Source organism: Lynx rufus, unplaced genomic scaffold, assembly GCF_022079265.1.
Source record: "Lynx rufus isolate CCGP_SWC_20201006 ecotype Redwood Valley unplaced genomic scaffold, mLynRuf1.p SCAF_7, whole genome shotgun sequence".
NCBI lineage: Eukaryota > Metazoa > Chordata > Mammalia > Carnivora > Felidae > Lynx > Lynx rufus.
This window is the reverse complement of record NW_025814889.1, coordinates 5,798,872-5,821,600: the sequence shown is the minus strand read 5'-3', so window position 1 is coordinate 5,821,600 and position 22,729 is coordinate 5,798,872. Positions and strand designations below refer to the sequence as shown.

General features: G+C 37.5%; 1 protein-coding gene across 3 annotated transcripts in view; it reads left to right on the top strand.

Moving 5' to 3' along the window:
- Positions 1-22,729, top strand: part of PRKCQ (protein kinase C theta) — a 187,617-nt gene that overhangs the window by 84,444 nt on the left and 80,444 nt on the right. For all 3 annotated transcript variants that reach the window (XM_047064849.1, XM_047064850.1, XM_047064851.1), the window contains 2 exons: positions 3,785-3,945; positions 7,186-7,359. In XM_047064849.1, coding sequence (XP_046920805.1) covers positions 3,785-3,945; positions 7,186-7,359 — 335 coding nt within the window. The remainder of the gene's footprint in view (positions 1-3,784; positions 3,946-7,185; positions 7,360-22,729) is intronic.

Genomic DNA, 22,729 nt, shown 5'->3' with positions numbered 1-22,729 from the left:
TATACTATGTTGATGGACACTTAAGTTCAAACACATTCTAAAAGCACTAAATTCTTACCCCTGCCCCACCTTTTATGTATATGATGTCATGTTTTACATCTTTTTATTTTGTGAATACCTTGGCTAATGTTTGTAGATATAATTTTACTACTTTTGTGTTCTAACCAGCCTTTTCACTTTGTAAGTAATTAATCTACTACCTTTAATATACGTTTGCTTTTATCAGTGAAATTTCATCCTTTCATAATTTTCTTTTAATTATGGCCTTCTATTTTCACTTAAAGAATTCCCTTTGAAGTTTCTTATAAAGCTGGCCTAGTGATGATGAACTCCTTTAACTTTTGTTTGTCTGGGAAACTCTTTCTCTCTCTTATTCTGAATGATAGCCTTGCTGGATAGAGTATTCTTGGTTGTGGGTTTTCTTTCAGCACTTTAGATTTTGTTTGGTTGTTTTTTGTTTGTTTTGTGTGTGTGTGTGTGTGTGTGTGTGTGCGCGTTGAGAGAAAGAAAGCATGGGGGAGGGGTAGAGGGAGAAAGAGAATCTTAAACAGACCCCATGCTCAGCATGCAGCCCAGTGTGGTGCTCCATCACATGACTCTGAGATCATGACCTGATCTGAAACCATGAGTCAGACGTTTAACTGACTGAACCATCCAGGTGTGCCTTCTTTCAGCACTTTGAATATATCATGCCACTCCCTCCTGGCCTGAAAAGTTTCTGCTGAAAAATCAGCTCATAGCCTTATGAGATTTCTCTTGTATGTAACTGTGTACTTTTGCCACTTTTAAGATTCTCTCTTTATCATTACTTTTGGCCATTGTAATTATTATGTGTTTCAGTGTGGACCACTTTGGGTTCACCTTGTTTGGGGCTCTCTGTGCATCCTGGATGTGAATGGCTGTTTCCTTCTCCAGATTAGGGAAGTTTCCAGCTATTATTTCTTCAAATAAATTTTCTGCCCCCCTTTCTCTCTCTTCTCCTTCCCATTCTCTATAATGCGAATGTTATGCTTGATGGTGTTGCTGAGTTGCTTAACTTATTCTTATTTTTTATTGCTGTTTTTTTCTTTCTGCTGTTCAGCTTGGTTGCTTTCCATTACTCTCTCTTTCAGATTGCTGACCTGTTTTTCTGCATTCCCTAAGCTGCTGTTGATTCCCTCTAGTGTATTTTTTTCTTTCAGTTACATCTTCTTCAGTTCTGACTGGTTCTTTTTTATATTTTCTGCATCTTTAATGAGGTTCTTACTTAGCTCATCTACTGTTTTCTCAAGCCCAGTGTGTGTCTTTATGGCTACTCCCTTGAATTCTTTATCAAGCAAATTGTTTATTGCCATTTCATTTTGCTCTTTAACTATGATTTTTATCTTATTCTTTCATTTGAGACATATCCTTCCATCTCCCCCATTTTGTCTGTCTGTGTTCGTTTCTATGTATTAGGTAATTCAGCTACATCTCTTGGTCTTGAAGGTAGTGGCCTTGATCAGAAGAAGTCCATTGGTGTCATGTAATTCAATTCCCCTGGCCACCAGAATTAGGAACTCTAGAGGTGTCCCTGGGTGGGCTGTGGACATCCTACTATTGAGGCTGAGCCATAACTGTCTGTAGCCCAGCTGGATGCACTGATCCACTTTGCCTGCTGTGGGTACACAGGGCAAGATTTATTCCCCATGCTGTTGAGAGACCTGCCTGAAGCTGTCGTGGGGCTGTTGGTGGGTGGGGCCAGTAGTCAGCCTATCTTCTGCAGTTAGCATCTCTGTCACTGCTGCAGGTACATTGAGGGGCAGGGATTGCCCTTAGAGACTGAGCTGTTGGCACTGTGGGTGCCTGGTGTGTGGGGTTATCTCCCCTAAACCCCAGAGGAAGAATTGCTCTGGAGTGGTACTGATCCCTACTGGGGCTTCCATTTGGGGGTGGTGGGGCAATATCTGCTTTGGAGGGTGTACAGATTGAATGGAGCAGGTCCACAGGTGAGTGCTAGGGCAGGGCACGTGGTACTTGCAAGATAGATGGCTATCTAGGCTTAGGAAGGGGAAGATCCCTGAGCCTCCAGCACTCATTCTAAGAGTAGTCAACAAATCTCCTTCATCTATACCCCCTGGAACTTTTTAAACTGCTGCTTCTGTGCTGTTTTGGGTTAAGTTATTATGGTGGTTCTTTACGTTCTTTATGGTAGGGACTCAGTTTCCTATCACCCTCCTGCCCTCTCCAGGGTTAAGCCTGGCTGATTTTTAAAGCTCCTAATTTTAAGCCCCACTGTTTTTCAAAGCCAAATGTTATTGAGACTTGTCTTCCCAGTACAGGTTCCCCATGCCAGGGATGCCTTCTATGGCGTCTGATCCTCTGGCCTCCTTGTGCTTGTGGTGCCCTTCCCATTTGTGGCTAGACTCACAGGGGTTGGGTTCCCAACCACGTCTCTGCCCCTTCTATCTTTCTCAGTGTGGCCTCCTGTCTATAGTCAACTGTGGAAGGTCTGTTCTGCCAGTCTTCAGGTCATTTTCTGTGTTAGTTGTAGGGATGTAGCTGTTACTTTGGTGTGCCCAGGGAATGAGGTAATCCTTCTATTCTGCCATCTTCCGCATGACTCCCTATGAACTCTTTTGGAAGCCAGAATGGCATAAATTACCATTAATTTACATGGAACAATTTTCGAGTATTCCCTGAACCAAAAACCACCTTAGGCTTTCTGATAGCTTAGAACACATGTTGCTAATGGAGGCCCAGATGCTCACACAGTTCAAAGCTCTGGCAGCTGGATGCTGAGGTGCTGAGTGCAGATCCCGGGTAAGGGGCTGGATGGCAACACTCTCACTGCTCTGGTGCACTGGCTCTGTCTGCTCACTGCAACACCAATGATGAATGTTGTTTGCATGTTTCTTTTTTCTGTAAAAGAGAAAATCCTGTCCAGTTTTTTTTGTTTGTTTGTTTGGTTGGTTGGCAAAAACAGGTAATGATGTAGATCTTTCACAAAAGCAAAGTGACAAATGCAAGCTTTCAAAACATGGGCGGTTCCTGTAATTATTTTCCTTGGACTTAAGGAGAAGATGAAAGTTAAATTTAGAGACTGAAAATAAAAAAGGTCATTCCAGCCACAAAGAAGACACAAAATTATGGGATATGCTAGAGGTGCTGTAAAATGGCAATCATATCACAATATATAAATGTATCAAGCCAACATGTTGGACACCTTAAATTACCACAATATGGTGTGTCAAATGTATTTCAATAAAAAAGGAAAGAAATGTTATAAGGGGGTAGGAGGAAGGTTCCAAAAAGTTTTCTGCACCTGTTCTGTCATTGGGTGAGGAATAAATTGGCTGACCTTGTATGTGGGGACGGATGATGTGATTCAGATTTTCAGTGATCTGCTTTTCATTTCCTGATCCCTCACGTGGAAGCCACAGGAATCAATGCCACTGAGCCTGTGAGCCATGCAAGTACCTGAGAATTATTTTTCCTCAAATTTAGTTAAAATCTCTATTTGTCCATGATTTGACATTATTTAAAGTGCTCATGTGTTTTGCATGTATGGACTTCTGCTGATTGGAATGTTCCTTAAAATGAAATTTCTCCCAGTCAGTTGAGTAGATAAGAGATGCAGTCCACGCCCCAAATGCCAGGCTCACAGGAGGAAGGTGCTGCCTTTGCCCTGCAGAGGACTTTTACCCCCCATTTTTGTGGATGGAGCCTCAGAGTGGGAAGTGGAAGAGAAAGTGTTCTCAAAGTAGCTAAAATGCCCCCTCCATTGTTCCTTGTTTACTTTTAACCACTGGCTTGCTATTTTCAGAGCCTCAGGGAATCTCTTGGGAGTCTCCCTTGGATGGGATGGAGAACATACGCCATCGTCCAGAACCTGAACCGAACATAGAAAGACCATCTCTACATATGAAGCTAAAAATTGAGGATTTTATCTTGCACAAAATGTTGGGGAAAGGAAGTTTTGGCAAGGTATGATACCATGCTGTAGAATTCTACAGACCAACTAACAGGAATTGAAAAGCAAAGCTCCTGAACTCATTGGAGCAGAGAAGGCTGTGGGTGTGTAGAGAGCATTCCTGTGCATTTTTTGACTGGGTAGAGAGAGGTCTGATTAAAAGGAAATCTGGAACTCTCTCAGAGTGGCCTCTGCTTCCTGGGAATCATTGTTCCCAAGCCATTTTGCTTCAAAGGTGTATATCCCATACACTTATGAGTGTGATGTATATGGATATCAAAGGAACGGGAAGCTGCCTCAGCCAGTGTCTATAGTTTCTATTTCATACAGGGTTTTTTTTTTTTTTTGGTTGTTATTTCTCTTTTGCTACTTTCTCAAACTTGGAGAGTTGTTTTACTTTGAATGCAATTTTTTTCCTAGCAAATGTCTTCAGTCTTGCATTAGTTTGCTAGGACTAATGTAACAAAGTATCACAGACTGAGTGATTCAAACACCAGACATTGGTTTTCTTATCATTCTGGAGGTTGGAAGTCTGAGACCTAGGTGTTGATAGGGTTATTTCTTCTGAGGTCTCTCTCCTTGGCTTGTAAATGGTCATCTTCTCCCTGTGTCCTCACATGGTCATCCCCCTGTGTGTATCTGTGTCCTAATCTCTGCTTCTAAGGACACTAGCCCCCCAGGGAACTTATTTTAAGTTGATTACCTTTGTAAAGACCGTATCTCCAAATATAGTCACATGCTGAGGTACTAGGGTTTAGGGCTTTGGCATGCACATTTTTTTGGAGGGGGCACAATTCAGTTCATAACAAAGCTGTAGCTGGAGAGTCATGAGAAAAGTTTCATGGGGGAAAGTCCCTCCTCTAAATTCTTCCTGCCACACACTCAAGTTACGGGCTGTCTCTGTCAGTCACAGAAGACGAGAAGAAAAGACGAGGAAGATGACATAATTTAACCATCAACTGTCAGTGATGGAAAATAATTTTCAAGTTCGCGAATGTAAAGAGGGATACCATGGAACACAGGCCTTGAGGTTATTCTAGATGCCAAGGATATCTACTGTATTAATTGCTCCCTTCATTGTTTTATATTCTTGGATGAAACTCCTAGGAAAATTTTCGCCAGAGACTACCATTCTATAAATTTGTGTATCCAAGGCCAGCAATATGCTCTGCACCTGCTCGCCAGACTTTGGGAAACTCACCCAGTTTATTTAATAGTAAACTAGAATGCAAATAAGCATCACCACAGCTGAATGACATTGTGCCGCAATTGGGTTGGATTTAAACACCAGTGCATTGCTTTTGGCAAAATGCATTCTGCCCTGCAAACTAGCTGATATCCATTAATTCTTTGAGTTCATTTCCACAATAATATGAAACACAGCAGGCTCATTTGCTGTTAATCTGTGTAATAAGCAATTGTAAAGCCAGTCTTCATTATAATTTAGTACCAATTAATGTGCAATTATAACCTGTTACCAAAAATTGAAAGCCCATTATAGAGATGGAAATTGCCTTTTCAGCTTCTTCCGCTATGGCTGGTTTGGGGATGTTTTATGGAAAGAAACAATTACCAAAAGAGTACTTTTAATTGTTAATGAAATGTTTATCATTCTTTGTTCCCATGTGGGTTTCTATATTTGAACAAGGTTAATAAGAAAGACATTAAGTTAAACCTACAAGCCTTCGTAAAATATCCCGAAGGACACTGAGAGCCTTAGGGTGTCCTCTGTTCTATGTCCAAAACAGTATGCTCTTGCCATCAGGACCCTGAGTCCCTACAGACTGAAGAAGATGGGCCATGGGGCCCCTGGAAAGGAGAATGAAACACAAAAGCAAAATAGTGTGGCCATATTTCCCTTTCTCACAACATTAAGAACACTCCAAAATTTGTTTTTCTTCGTTCTTTTGGCTTTATACAGGAAGTATGGTTTCTCAACAAAATGGTAGCCTCCATATACTTATCTCAATGTACTTTGCAGTCCAGAAAAAAATAGCATTGTTTTCTGGGTATATGCACATCATCCATTTGCCTGCCTTCTCATAAGTTCTATGCCCTCTGTCAAGCCAGCTACCCCAAAGCTAGCTATCTGCACCATATTATTTTTAAACATAGACACGTGCATTTTCAGTACTGGTTTAGTGTCATTGACTTCGACATTCCCTAAAAGTCAAGAAACAAATGACAAGTATTCTTAATAACTGTCATTTAGAGAGCATTTTATAGTTTCTAAACCACTTTCCCATGTGGTAGCCATTTGATATTCACGATGGTCCTGCAAGTTAGAGAATGTCATGACAATTATCTCTTTTACACATTAGGAAACTGAAGCCCAGAGAGGTTAATTGGTTTATCCACATTCCCACAGCTAGTAAATGTCTGTGAAAAGAGACCCAGGCTGGAGTTTTCTATTTCCAAATGCCACGTCCTCACAACTGTCAGTCATCTGTTGCTGCATCATTTGCAAAAGCACAAGTTGTAGAAACTCCCCATTATGTGCCATCTGGTGTCCTTTCATATAAGTCATGAAATCCAGTAGAAAAAGTAAATTTGGAGTTAGATTTTTCCACTGAGGAGCTCCATGAATTTGAGCAAGTGAAATTCCTCTTTGAAGTTCGTTCTTTTTATTATTTCTACCTGTCTTGCAGAGAGTTCTGAGCTAAGAATTAGATTGCACATGTAAAGGGTAGCAGTGTCTGACACATAGTAGGTCCAAAATATGGCCTTAGGTCTATGCCATCAGATGAAATGGTGTACACTCTTTAGGCACATGAGGAAAACTCTATTCCCCTTGTATTATAGTTTCACCCTGAAAAACTGGGTAAAACTCAGAGCTGAGTTTTATGCTCATTTGCACTGATGTTTCAAGTATAATCAGGTCCTCCTCTCTGCTACTTGCTGCCGCTTTCTTCAATATGCACTTAGTGTCTGGGAATTTATATTATAAATTTACTCAGGTCCCTGGGCAGACAGGTCATACACAGAATTACACAGAATTTTTCAGAACCTGAGAATAACCCATCCAATTGTACAGTAGTTTTGTGAATGCCTTGGAAAGGTACAAAGCAAGTGTGAAACTCCTAGGTAATATCCCTGATCGATGGAGTGCTCTATTTTGTTCCTGTCAAGGGGAAGGAGGGGGTTGGAGAAGAAATCCTCTTTGTTTCGCCCAACACAGATCTCAGGACATGGTCTCTTCTTTAATGAGAGAGACCAAATTTTAAAATAAAGTTACTTCTTACCTTTGCTTCTAGGTCTTCCTAGCAGAGTTCAAGAAGACCAATCAATTTTTTGCAATAAAAGCCTTAAAGAAAGATGTGGTTTTGATGGACGATGATGTTGAGTGCACAATGGTAGAGAAGAGAGTTCTCTCCTTGGCCTGGGAGCATCCGTTCCTAACGCACATGTTCTGTACATTCCAGACCAAGGTAAGACTTCTGCTCAGACAACACTTCATCCACCTCTTGCCCAGCAAATGTGCCTGTCTAAGCCGGGGCCTCTGGTGGCGCCCTCCTTGGGACATGTGGGGAACTGTCCCCATATTTTTCTTTACCTTTCAGCTCACCTTCCATCTGTCCAAACAAACTTCTTCTTCTCCAAACACCAGTGAGATACTATTTCGAATTGTTTAACATAGTCTGTTGAGAAGGGGCTTTCCTTCTGGGTTTGTCTTTTCGCTTGTTTTTTAGAATTTGGTTTAACTTCTGTAACAACCAGGATTCTAGGCAGCCTGTGCCTTGCTTGACAAAGCAGTGCTTTGTGAGGGAGAAATACATGACACTATTTGTTCAGCTACCATATGTGTGTTAGAGGAGACAAAAGTTGGACAGTAGGTCAAAATGCGTGTGTACTGTTATTTTCCTATATATGGGCCACAGAGAAACAGCCCATACAGTGGGCTATCAGTGAGCAAGGCCTGAGCAGTGAGGTAAAAAGGTAAATTTTGTCAGAAGGTGCTCTTATTCTGGGAGGATTCTCTTCCTGTTCTCCTTATGCCTTAAAAAAAAAAAAATTCAGGACACCTGGGTGGCTCAGTCGGTTAAGCATCCGACTTCAGCTCAGGTCATGATCTTGCGTTTCGTGAGTTCAAGCCCCACATTGGGTGCTGTGCTGACAGCTCAAAGCCTGGAGCCTGCTTCGGATTCTGTGTCTCCCTCTCTTTCTGCCCCTCTCCTACTCGTGCTCTGTCTCTCAAAAATGAAAAACGTTAAAAATTAAAAAAAAATTCAATTGCCTCTTTTTTTCAGACCAAAAACTATTCAGGATCATTTTAGACAATTTGGAAAATTAATGAAGAAAATCATTTATAATCTCACCATCTAGGTATACTCACCACTAATACTTTGAAGTTTAACCTTCTAGACTTTTTCACTCAGTGGATTTTGTAAAATTAAAAATAGAAATGGGGGTGCCTGGGTGGCTCAGTGAGTTAAGTGTCCAACTTCAGCTCAGGTCATGATCTCTTGGTTCATGAGTTTGAGCCCCGCATTGGGCTCTCAAAACTCCTTCCCTCTCTCTGCTTCCCTCTCTCTGCTCCTCCTCTGCTCACTCTCAAAAATAATAAATTTAAAAATTTGAAAAAATAGAAACCCATTGTAAATACCTACTGTTCTGCAACTGGTATTTTCAACACTCTCTTATATACATTTCCTCACATCTATGAATATTCTACAATGTGATTTATCTCACTAGAACATTTCTAACTTTCTGTTCTGATTTAAATAACACTGAAGTGAACATCCTTGTGGACCGGTCTTCATGCACTACCATTATGATTTGCTTTTCCTTGTTTACTCTCTTTCACACTTCCGCCTTGTACATGGCCTAGAATGATAAGCAGACCCATGTGGGACTGTGTGGTTAAGACCCAAAGAGCATGAAGACTTTATTCTCTTATTCCATTTCAAGTCTGCATGATAATGTTCTACCTTGATGTAAGTATAAGTAACAGAAGGCCTGTAAGCTGCCCCAGTCACAGAAAGCAGTAGTGGGGAAACCATGGGAATCTGTCGGAAAACGTGGATGGCAACTAGGCCTTTTATCACTACTTCTCCAGCCCCCAGTAGATGCTCAACAAATGTTTAATGAAGGAATAAATGCATAAATACACGTAGATAAGAAAAAGAGAAATGAGATTATTTTTGTAAGTATTTTTAAAGGACAATAAAATATTGTAAGGCTTGTATCAAACTACTAAATACACCTTAATAATCATATATAGTATCCAAAGCACCACAGAGGATATCGAAATATATAATATAGTTCCTGACCTCAGGAATTTCATACTGTAATACTAGAGGGGAAAGAGAGATACTTCTAACGGTGGTGAGTGGTATGAAACTGCACAATGCAGACTCTACATTCCAGAGCTGAGAGAAACTAGAAATTGGAATATGAGTAGGCAGAAAGGGTCTTGGGCAGTAAGAGGTGTGGTTGGTTTCAAGAGAAAGCATAAAGGAATGAAGGGATAATAATAAGGTAGGCTCATTTTCTGCAGCAAGAAGGCATTTGGGATTTCTGATAATGAGTTAGAGAGATTTTTCTCCCAGAAATGTCCTCCTGGAGATCGTAAATATCTGTCAATATGTTACCGAAACACAAGGTGAGGGCTTTGCCATGCACTCCTAATCTGCGTTCCAGATTTTCTGTGCATCATGGGATACATGATCTTACTTTTTCTCTAGAAATATTGTAAGGCTTGTATCAAACTACTAAATACACCTAAGACCAGGCTTCTAGAAGCATGATGTAATCACATTTCATCTGGTACTTTCTCCCAGCTGTGCATGTGTATACACACACATACACATGTACACACACACACACATATATATATATATATATATATATATATATATATATATATATATAATTGTTTTTGTGTCTTCTAGGAAAAGCTCTTCTGAATGCTGCTTTGTAGAAAATACCAGTATTTTCCTTCTTGTGCTTGTCTATCAGAGCTCCAGGCAGTGTTTGCTCCTTTTTGTCTCATAGGAGATGCTCTTAAGGTTCCATGCAGCTGTGATGTTTTACCAAAACCAGAGAAGTCAATGCCTGGGGAAAAGTGGTAGAGAATGTGTATATCAAATGTAAAAGTGACTGGCTCACTACTTAGGTTTCAAGGAATGGGAGTGCTTTCTTATTTCTAAGAAATGAGGGATGAGGGACAGAAATCTTGCACGATACTTTCCCAAGGATACTGAGTTGTTTTGGGGATGTCCTGATTTATTATTCAGATCTTGCGTGTCAAACAGAATAACCAATTAAATACCACAGGTGAATATAGAAAGCAATAATTGAAATGAATGATTGGCTGTGGGGGGCATTTTGGAAATTGCCTTTCTTGAGGAAATGACACTTACCTTTGCACACTAGTGTAGATATTAGGTAACATACATGAACTATTTACTCTTCTGGAGAATTGTTATTTTTAGGAAAAGTTATTCATTGGCTTTCTACCTACAAAGAGCCCAGCCCGTTGAATGCCAATTATTCAGGAGATTCTGAAGACAGTTTTTCACTTGTTATTTATTATTGTTTTTATTGAAGTATAATTGACATGCAATATTCTATTAGTTTCAAGTGTATATCATACTGATTTAATATTTTTATACATTACAAAATGATCCTCATAAGCCTAATCACCATCCATCACCATACAAAGTTATTAGAGAATCATTAACTATATTTTCTATGCTAAACATTACATCCCCATGACTTACTTACTTTATACCTGAAAGTCTGTATCTCTTAATACCCTTTACCTATTTCTACTCACCTCTCCCAACCCCTCCCCATTCAGATAACTCAGTTTGCTTCCTGTGTGTTTGTCAGTTTCTGTTGTTTTATTTTATTAGATTCTATATATAAGTGAGATCACACAGTATTTGTCTTTCTCTGACTTATTTCACTTAGCATAATACCCTCTAGGCTCACCCATGTTGTCACAGACAGCAACATTTCATTTGTTTTTACAGCTGAGCAATGTTCTATTATATGTGTGTGTGATATCTAGATATCTGTTATATGTATATGTGTGTGATATCTAGATAGATAGATAATCTCACATATTCTCTATCCATTCACCTATCAATGGACACTTAGGTGGCTTCCATATCTTGGTTATTATAAATAATGCCAGAATGAGCATAAGGGTGCATATGTTTCTTCAAATTGGTGTTTCTGTTTTCTTTGGATAAATATCCAGCAGTGCAATTGCTGGGTCATAGGGTAGTTCTATTCTTAACTTTTTGAGGAACCTCCATACTGTTTTCCATAATGGCTACACCAATTTACATTCCTACCAATGGTGCACAAGGGTTCTTTCCTTTTTTCCACATCCTCACCAACACTTGTTTCTTGTCTTTTTGACAAGTAGCCAATCTACGGGTGTGAGGTGATTTTGATTTGTGATTTTCATGTGTATTTCCCTGACAATTAGTGATGTTGAAAATCTTTTCACATACCTATTGGCCATCTGTATGTCTTCCTTGGGGAAGTATTTACTCAAGTCCTATGCCCATTTTTTAAAACAATTGTTTGGGGGGTGTTTAATAATAAATTGTGTAAGCTCTTTATATATTCTGTATATTAACACCTTATCAGATATATGGTTTGCAAATGTCTTCTCCCATTCAGTAGGTTGCTTTTTCACTTTCTTGATGGTTTCCTTCACAGTACAAAATCTTTTCAGTTTGATGTAATCCCATCTGTTTATTTTAGCTTTTGTTGCCCTTGTCTGATGATACTGGTCAAAAATATATATATATTGCTAAGACAGATGTCAAAGAGCTTACTGCCTATGTTCTCATGTAAGAGTTTTATAGTTGTAGGTGTTATGTTCAAGCCCTTAATCCATTTTGAATTTTTTTTCTATATAGTGCAAGATAGTGGTCCAGTTTTCCCAACACTACTTATTGAAGGCACTATCTTTTCCCTTGTATATTTTTCCCTCATTTGTCATAGATTAATTGACCATAAGTGTGTAAGTTTATACCTGGGATCTCTGTTCTATTCTGTTGATTTATGTGTCTGTTTTTGGCCAGTGCCATGCTGTTTTGATTATGATAGCTTTGTAGTATAATTTGAAATCTGGGATTGTGATACCTCCAGCTTTTTTCTTCTTTCTCAAGATTGCTTTGGATATTTGGAGTTTTTTGTGCTTCCATACAAATTTCAGAATTTTTGGTTTTAGTTCTGTGAAAAATACCGTTGGTATCTTGATTGAAATCGTATTGTATCTGTAGATAGCTTTAGGTAGTATGGACATTTTAGCAATATTCTTCCAATTCATGAGCATGGTATATCTTGCCATTTATTTGTATTTTCATCAATTTCTTTCACTGGTGTTTTATAGTTTTTAGAGTATAGGTATTTCACCTCCTTGATTAAATGTATTCCTAGGTACTTTATTCTTTTTGATGCATTGTGAATGGGATTGCTTTCTTAATTTCTCTTTCTGATAGCTCATTATTAGTGTATAGTAACTAATGCAACCAGTTCCTGTATGTTAATCTTGTATCTTGTGACTTTACTGCATTCATTTATTACATCTAATAGTTTTCTGGTGGAGTCTGTAGAGTTTTGTGTATATAGTATCTCATCTGCAAATCATGGTTTTATTCTTTTCCAGTTTGGATGCCTTTTGTTTCTTCTTCTTGACTTATTGCTCTGGCTAAAAGTTACAATACTATGATGAATAAAAGAAGTGAAAATTGGTATCATTGTCTTGTTCCTGATCTTACAGGAAAAGCTTATAGCTTTTTACCATTGAGTAGAATGTTAACTGTGGGTTTGTCTTATATGGTCTCTTTTATGTGGAGGTACATTACTTTTATACCCATTTTGTTGATAATTTTTATCCCAAAAGGATGTTAAGTTTAGTTAAATACTCTTTCTGTATCTGTTGAGGCAATCATGTGATTTTTATCCTTTGTTTTGTTAATGTGATGTATCACATTGATTTATGGATGTTGAGCTATGCTTGCATCCTGGAATAAATCCCAGTTGATTGTGGTGAGTGATCTTTTAAATGTGTTATTGGATTCAGTTTGATGAAATTTTGTTGAAGATTTTTGAATCCATATTCATCAGGGATATTGATCTGTAATTTCGTGTGTGTGTGTGTGTGTGTGTGTTGGGGGGGTTGGTTTCAGGGTAATGCTGGCCTTGTAAAAATGAAGTGTTCTTTGATTTTTTTGAATGATTTGAGAAGGATAGGTACTAACTCTTCTCTAATATTTGGTCAAATTCATCAGCCATCTGGTCTTAGACTGGTACTTTGGGGGAGTTTTTAAATTATTGATTCATCATTACTTAAAATCAGTCTATCTAGATTTTCTATATCTTTCTGATTCAGTCTCAGAATGTTGCATGTTTCTGGGAACTTATCCATTTCTTCTAGGTTTTTCAATTTGTTGGTGTACAATTCTTCATAGTACTCTCTTATGATCCTTTATATTCTAGTGGTCAGCTGTAACTTCTCTCATTTCTGATTTTATTTTGGCCCCTCAACTTTTTCTTGATGAGTCTGGCCAGAGGATATCAATTTTATCTTTTCAAAGAACCAGATTTTAGTTTTTTTAATCTTTTCTACAGTTTTTTTTTAGTCTCTATTCCATTTATTTCCATTCTGATCTTTATTTAATTTCCTTCTTTCTACTAACTTTGTGTTTTGCTTTTTTTCTAGTTCCTTTATGTGTGAAGTTAAATTATTTATTTTGGAATTTTTCTTGTTTCTTATGGTAGACCTGTATTACTATAAACTTTTATAATTTCTTTTGGTGGGGCTCCCAAAGATTTTAGAAAGTTGTTTTTCCATTTTCATTTGTTTCCAGGTATTTTTATATTTCCTCTTATTTCTTTGTTGACCCATTGGTTGTTTAATAACATGTTGTTTAGTCTCCCTGTTTTGTATGTCTTCCACTTTCCTTCTGTAGTTGCTTTCTAGTTTCATACTATTGTGCTGGAAAAGATACTTGATACAATTTCATTGTTGTTGAATTTGTTGAGATTCCTTTTGTGGCCAAACATATGATTTGTCCTATAGAATTTTCCATGTGCACTTGAAAATAATGTATATTTTGTTGCTTTTAGGTTAAATTTTCTGTATTATCAATTAAGTCCATCCGGTCTAATGTGTATCATTTAATGCCAATGTTTTCTTATTGCTTTTCTGTCAGGATGATGTCTCCATTAATAGAGGTGGTGTATTAAAGTTTCCTATTCTTATGGTATTATTATCAAGTGTATTGCTATCAATTTCTCCTTTATATTTTATTAATGTTTACTTATTACACACAGATGCTCCATGTTGGGTACATAAATATTTATGAATGTTATAGACTCTTCTTAGATGGATCCCTTTATTATTTGGTAATGGTGTGTGTATGTGTGTGCGCGCGTGCACATGTGTTTTCTAACAGCGTTTAAGCCTGTTTTGACTGATAGAAGTACTGCTCCATCCCTTTACTTTCAGTCTGTCTGTCTTTAGATCTGAAGTGAGTTTCTTGTGGGGCAGCACATAAGCCGGTCCTTTTTTTAATCCATTCAGCTATCCTAGGTCTATTGATTGGAACATTTAGACCATTTACATTTAAATTAATTGTTAATGGATACGTACTTCTATTTTGTTGTTTTATGGTTGCTTTTGTAGCTTTTTTTTTTCTTGGTATTTTTCCTTGTGATTTGATGGTTTTATTTAGTGTTATGTTTGGGTTCTTTTCTCTTTACTTTGTGTATATCTACGCTAGTGTAGATTTTTGGTTTCTCAGTACCAGGATGGATGGATGGATGGATGTGTGTGTGTGTGTGTGTGTGTGTGTGTGTGTGTACACAAATACAAAGGTATTACAATATTATTAACTATATTCCCTATAATGAACTTTTGTTCCCTGTGACTTATAACTGGAAGTTTATACTTCTTAATCTCCTTCTCCTATTTTGCCCATCCATATAAATCTTCACCTGAGGCAGCTACCAGTTTATTTATAAGTCCCTTTCTGTTGTTGTTAGTTTATATATTTGTTTTCTTTTTAGTATTCCACATAAAAGTAAAATCATATAGTAGTTGTCTTTCTGTCTGACTTCTTTCACTTAGCCTAATACCCTTTAGATCCATCCATGTTGTTGCAAATGGCAAGATCTAATTTATATATATACATATAACATATATATGTATATATACATATGTATATAACATATACATATATACCATGTTATATATGTACATATATACAGCATGTTATATACATAACATATACATATATACATATACATATACATATACATAACATATATTATATACATATATATGTATATACATATATAACATATAGAATATGGAAAAATATGTTATATACATATGCCAAATATCAGCCAAATGCACACACAAACACACACACACACACACACACACTCTCCACTTCTTTAGCATTTATCTATTGATAGACACTTAGGTGGCTTCCACATCTTTGCTATTGTAAATAACACAGCATTGAACATGGGGTGCATATATCTTTTTGAATTAGTGTTTTTGTTTTCTTTGGATAAATACCCAGAAGTAGAATTACAAGATTATATGGTACTTCTATTTTTAATCTCGTTGGGGGGAGCGAATCTCTATACTTTTCCATAATGGCTACACCAATTTATGTTCCTGCCAACAGTACATGAGGGTTCCATTTTTTCCATATTCTCACCAACATTTGTTCTTTCTTATTTTAAAGCTGAGTATAGTTGACACACAATGTTACATTAGTTTCAGTTGTTATTTCTTTTTAAATTTTTTTTTTTCAACGTTTATTTATTTTTGGGACAGAGAGAGACAGAGCATGAACGGGGGAGGGGCAGAGAGAGAGGGAGACACAGAATCGGAAACAGGCTCCAGGCTCTGAGCCATCAGCCCAGAGCCCGACGCGGGGCTCGAACTCACGGACCGCGAGATCGTGACCTGGCTGAAGTCGGACGCTTAACCGACTGCGCCACCCAGGCGCCCCTGTTATTTCTTTTTAATACTAGCAATTCTGACAGGTGTGAGGTGATATCTCATTGTAGTTTTGATTTGCATTTCCCCAATAAGTAGCAATTCTGAGCATATTTTCATGTGTCTGTTGGCCATTGGTATGTTTTCTTTGGAAAATGTCTGTTCAAGTGCTCTGCCCATTGTTTAACCAAATGGTGTTGTTGTTGTTGTTGTTGTTGTTGTTGTTGTTGTTGTTGTTTTGGTGTTCTTTCTATATTTTGGATAATAACCCCTTATTGAATAATCATTTGCAAATATCTTCTTCCACCTGGTGGGTTGCCTTTTTGTCTTGTTGTTGGTTTCTTTCACTGTGCAAAAGTTTTATAATTTAATGTCTAAATATTTACTCTTGCTTATGTTTCCTTTGCCTAATGAGACAGATCCAGAAAAATATTGCGAAGGCTGCTTTCCCAAGATTTTACTGCCTATGTTTTTTCTTTAAGTCTTCTTTGTTTTCAGGTCTTGCAGTTAGATTTTAATCCATTTAAAATTTTGTATGTGTGTATATTTTTTAAAAAGTGGTCTACTTTGTTTGTTTCTTTCTTTTTTCTTTCTTTCTTTCTTTCCTTCTTTCTTTCTGCACACAGTCATCCAGTTTTCCAAAAACCATTTACTGAAGACACTCTATTTTCTCCCTGCATATTCATGCGACCTTTGTCATAGATAATTGACAGTATAAGCATGAATTTATTTCTGGTCTTTCTTTTCTGTTTCATTGACATAGGTGTCCAGTTTTGTGCTGGTAGCATACTGTTTTCATTACTGTAGCTTTGTAGTATAGTTTGAAATCTAGGATTGTGTTTTTAGCCTTACTCCTCTCTCAAGATTGCACTGACTATTTGAGGTCTGTTGTGGTGCCATACAAATTTACAACTATTTGTTGTAGATCTGTGAATACTATTAATATTTTGATAGGGATTACATTGGATTGTAGATTGATTTGGGTAGTATGGACGTTTCGTCAATATTCTTCCAATCCATGAGCATGGAATATCTGTCCCTTCGTTTATGTCATCTTCCATTCCTTTCATCAGTGTCCTACAAGTTTTCAGAATTCATGGTTTTCCTCCTCCTTGGTTAAATTTATTCCTAAATATTTTAGCTTTTTGATGCAATTGTAAATGGGATTGTTTTCTTAATTCTTTTTTCTGTTCATTATTAGTGTATAAAAGTGAAACAGATTTCTTTATATTTTTATATTCTGTAACTACTGAATTGATTTATTCTATAGGTTTCTAGCGGACTAATCATAGCTTTCTATATATAGTATCATCTCATCTTCAAATACTAACAGTTGTACTTGTACCTTACAAATTTGGATGGCTTTCTTTTTCTTATCTGTTCACTGTGGCTATGATTTCCAGTACTATGTTGAATAAAAATGGCAAAAATGTCTTGTGTCTTGTTCCTGATCTTGTCTTAATCCTGATCACCACTGAGTATGATGTTAGCTGTGTGTCTGTAATAAATGGTTTTTATTTAGTTGAGATATGTTCCCTCTAAATCCACTTTGTTGGGTTTTTATCATGAACAGATGCTAAGTTTTGTCAAATGCTTTTTCTGCATCGATTGAGATGATCATATGATTTTACCCTTTATTATTGTGATGTATCACATTGATTTGTAGATGTCACACTATCTTGCATCTCTGAGATAGACCCCACTTGATCTTGCTGAATAACCCTTTTATATTGTTGGATTTGATATGCTAATATTTTGTTGAAGATTTTTGGATCTATATTCACCAAAGATATTGGTGTATAATTTCTTTTTTTTGTGGTTTCTTTGGTTTTGTGTAAGAGTTATGTTGGCCTTGAAGAATAAATTTTGAAGTATTCCTCCATCTTCTGTTTTTTGAAATATTTTTAGAAAGATAAATCTTAACTCTTCTTTAAATATTTGGTAGGGGTGCCTGGGTGGCTCAGTCAGTTAAGCATCAGACTCTTGGTTTCTACTCAGGTCATGATCTCACGTTTCGTGGGTTCATGCCACACATCGGGCTCTGTGCTGACAGTGCAGAGCCTACTTGGGATTCTCTCTCTCCCTCTCCCTCCCCCCCACCTCTTCCCCTCCCCTGCTCATACTGTCTCTGTGTCTCTCAAAATAAATAAATAAACTTAAAAAAAAAATAAATATTTGGTAGATTCACCAGTGAAGCCAACTAGTCCTGGATTTTGTTTGCTGCAAGTTTTTTGATTACTGATTCAATTTCATTACTAGTAACATGTCTGTTCAGATTTTGTGTATTTTCATGATTCAGTCTTGCAAAATTGTATGTTTCTAGGAATTTTATCTATCTCTCCTAGGTTGTCCAATTTATTGGCATATAATTTTGTGCAGTAGTCTCATAATACTATCTATTTCTGTGGTGTTGGATATACTTCTCTTTCAGTTCAAATTTTACTTCAGTCCTTTTTGTTCTGGATGCAATTGACTAAATGTTTATTGATTTTGTTTATTTTTTCAAAGAAGCATCACTTAGTTTCATTGATCCTTTCTATTGTGTTTTTAGTCTCTATTTCATTTATTGCCAGTCTTATCTTTATTATTTGTACCCTCTTAGTACTTTCAGCTTTATTGGTTTACCATAACCTTATTTCCTTAGATGTAAAATTATATTGTTTATTTGATTTTTTTATTTCTTGAGGTATGTATGTATCACTGTAAACTTCCCTCTTAGAAAAGCTTTTGCTGTGTTCCAAAGATTTTGAACCATTGTGTTTCCATTTTCATTTGTCTCCATATATTATTTTGAATATCCTCTTTGATTTACTCACCCATTGGTTGTTTAGTAGCATGTTGTCTAGTTTCCATGTGTTTTTACAGTTTTTTTTACTTGTAATTGAGTTTGTTTCATACTGTTGTTGTGGCCAGGGGAGATGTTTGATATATTTTCCGTATTCAAAATTTATTGAAACTTGTTCAGTGGGCTTACTTACATGTCATTTATTCTGGAGAATTCTCCATGTACACTTAAAAAGACCATGTATTCTGCTCTTTTGAATGGACTGTTCTGTTTATTAAGTTGATCTCAAATGTGTTATTCAAAGCCACTATTTCCTTTTTTATGTCTGGATGATTTATCCATTTATGTAAGTGGGTATTAAAGTCCTGCATTATTATTGTATTTCAATTTGTTTATGTCTCTTAATATTTATGTGCTTCTATGTTGGGTGTATAAATATTTACAATGGTTATATCCTCTTGTGGATTGGTACCTTTATAATCATGTAATGTCTTTTGTTGTCTCTTTGTCTTTGATTTAAAGTCTATTTTAACATAGGGGAAGGAAAAGAAAAATAATATAAAAACAGAGATGGAGGCAAATCATAAGAGACTCTTAAATAAAAAGAACAAACTGAGGGTTGCTGGAGAGGAAGTAGGTAGAGGAGTGGGCTACATGGGTGATGGGCATTAAGGAGGGCACTTGTTGGATTGAGCACTAGGTGTTATATGTAAGTGATGAGTCACTGAGTTCTCCTGAAACCAATGCTACACTGTATGTTAACTAAATTGAATTTAGGAAAATAAATTTAAAAAAATAAAAGTCTATTTTATCTGATATAAGTATGGCTATCCCAGCTTTCTCTTGTTTACATTTGCATGGGATGTCTTTCTATCCTTTCACTTTCAGTCTGTATGTGTCTTTAGGTGGAAGTAATTCTCTTGTAGGCAGCTAACAGATATGTCTTATTTTTTTCTTTTGTTTTTAATTCATTCAGTCACCCAGTCTTTTGATTGCTGTATTTAGTCCATTTACATTTAAATTAATTGTTGATATGTATACTTATTGCCACTTTTCTCAAGTTTTCTTGCTTTTTTTGTAGTTCTCTTTTCTTGCTCTCATTTTTTTTGATTTGTTGACTTTCTTTAGTGCTATACTTGGATTCCTTTGTTTTAATTTGTGTGTGTGTGTGTGTGTGTGTGTTTCTATTATAGGTTTATCATTTGGGTATTTATATCATGAGGTTCTTCTATAACACTCTGCATTATTATGTAATAGCAGTCTATATTGTTGGTGGTCACTTAACTTCAAACATACTTAAAAGCACTACCTTTTTGCCCCCCCCCACACACATTTTATGGATATGATGTCATGCTTTACATCTTTTCATTTTGCGAATGTATCTAATTTCTGAAGCTATAATTAATTTTACCTTTTAATGTTCATACTAGATTTATGTGACTGATCTACTACCTTTACTATGTATTTGCTTTTACCATTAAAATTTTCCTTTCATAAATTTCTTGTAGCTATGGCCTTTACCTTTCTGCTTAAGGAACATCCTTAAACATTCCCTGTAAGGCTGGTTTAGTGGTGGTAAACTCCTTTAAATTTTGTTTGTCTGGCAAACTACCTCTTCCATTCTGAATAACCTTGCAAGGAAGAGTATTCTCGAATATAGGCTTTTTACCTTCAGAACTTTAAATACATCGTGCTACTTCTTTCTGGTCTGTGAAGTTTCTGTTGAAAAATCAGCTGGTATGTGGCTTCTCATGTTTTAACTATTTGATTTTTCTCTTGCTGCTTTTAAGATCCTCTCTTTATCTTCAATCTTTGAAATTTTAATGATTTGCCTTGGTGTGAATCTTCTCAGGTTCTTCTTGTTTGGGTCTTATGGTACTTCCTGGACATCTGTTTCCTTTCCCAGGTTATGGCACTCTGTAGCTATTATTTCTTCAGATACATTTTCTGCTTCTTTTTCTCTTCTCCTTCTGGGTCCTTTATAATATAATTGTTAGTATACTTGATGTTTTTCAATAAGTCTCTTAACCTAGCCTCATTTTTAATTTTTTTCTTTTTGCTGTTTAGCTTGGATGCCTTCCCCTACCCTGTATTCCAGGTCCTTGATTTGCTCTTCTATGTTATCTAATCAGTGCTGATTCCCTCTAGTGCATTTTTCATTCTAGTTATTGCATTCTTCAGCTCTGCTTGGTTCTTTTTTTTTCATATTTTCCAATTCTGTTGAAGTTCTTGGTTCTTCCTCTCTTCTCTAGTCCAGTGAGCATCTTTGTGATACTTGTTTGAACTCTTTATCAAAAAGATTGCTTATCTCTGTTTCATTTAGTTATTTTTCTGAGATTTGATTTGTTCTTTCACTCGGAACATACTTCTCTGTCTTCTCATTTTGTCTGACCCTGTGGGTTTGTTTCTGTGTATTAGGCAAGTCAGGTATGTCTCCTGATCTTAAAAGTGGTGGTCTTATATAGGCATCCTGTGAAGCCCAGTAGCACAATCCTTTGTTGTTCTCTAGAACCAGGGAGCCCAGGGTGTCCCCTCTGTGGGCTACATGCACCCTCCTCTTGTGGCTGGTCCACAACTGCTGCTGGCACTCTGATGGGGCCCTCAACCTAGGTATCAGCAATGATAAGCTATGACTAATGCAGGAGCACTGGTAGGCAGGGCTGACTGTTGGCATGGCAGGCTGAGAAGCCCAGCTGTAGCTACTGCAGGTATACTTATGGGTGTGTCTGGCCCTACCACAGCTGGTTGAGAGGTCTCCTGCAACTGCTACAGGCGTACTGGTCTGCCCCCCATGCTGAAGAAGTCACCTTGTAGAGTCATCAGTCTTTGCCAAGGCTGTCTGCTGGGTGTGGCAAGAGGTAGTCACATTGGGGATATGACAGTCCTGACAAAGGCTGCCCACCAAAGGTGGTTGGGTAGGAGCTACTTTGGATGGGGTGTCTGCTAGGGCAGGTGTATTGGATGGGGCAAGTCTACAGGGAATAATCTGAGTGGGGTGAGCAGTCACTAGCAAGGTAGATGTAAAGTGTCAGAACTGGCCTTCCAAAAGTGGCTAGTTAGATTGAAGGAGGGCAAGAAAAATGGTGCCTGCCGGGATTTCTCCTTCTGGAGAGAGCTCCCAAAGATCCCTCGCCCTCTAGCACATGTTCTAAAATTAGTCAATAAATCTCTTCCTTCACATACAATAAGGTGCTTTTTTTATTTAAAAATTTTTAATATTTATTTATTTTGAGAGAGAGAGAGAGAGCAGGGGAGGGGCAGAGAGAAGGGGGAGAGAGAGAGAATGAAAGAATGAATACCAAGCAGGCTCTGCACTATCAGCACAGAACCCAATGTGAGGCTCAAACTCATGAACCACGAGATCATGACCTGAGCTGAAATCAAGAGTTGGGTGCTTTACTGACTGAGCCACCCCAGGCACCCCACATGGTGCTTTTTAAATGCCACCTCTGTGGTAGGTCTCAAACTGAGTCCTGTAGCATGCTGGCCATTTAAGAGTGGGTCTTGATTTCCTATGGCCCCACTAATTTTCAAAGCTCCTGGAGTTCAGCCCTGCAGATTTTCAAAGACAGACATTATATGGACTTGTCTTCCAAGTACAGGTCCCCAGGGACTGTGTGTGCCCAGTATGGGGCTTAATCCCCTCACTCCTCAGAGAGAACCTCAGCACTTGTGATATCCATCCCACTTGTAGTTTGCACGCTGAGAGTTTAGCTCCTGACCTCATCTCTGCCTCTCCTACCCTTCTCAATGTGGCTTCCTCTTTATGTCTTTAGTTGTGGAGGATCTGCTCTGTTAGACTTCAGGTCTTTCTGAGTGGGTTGCCCCACATAAGTTGGGTGTGTGTGTCCATGGGGAGAAGGTGAGCTCAGGATCATCCTACTCTGCCATCTTCAATGTTTACTCCTATATGTTTCTTATTTCTAGTTATGATCTCTTTCACCAAAAACAACCCTTTAACACTTCTTGTAAGTGCTAGTATAGTGGTGATGAACTCCTTTTTTCTTGTCTGAGAACTTCTTTATCTCTC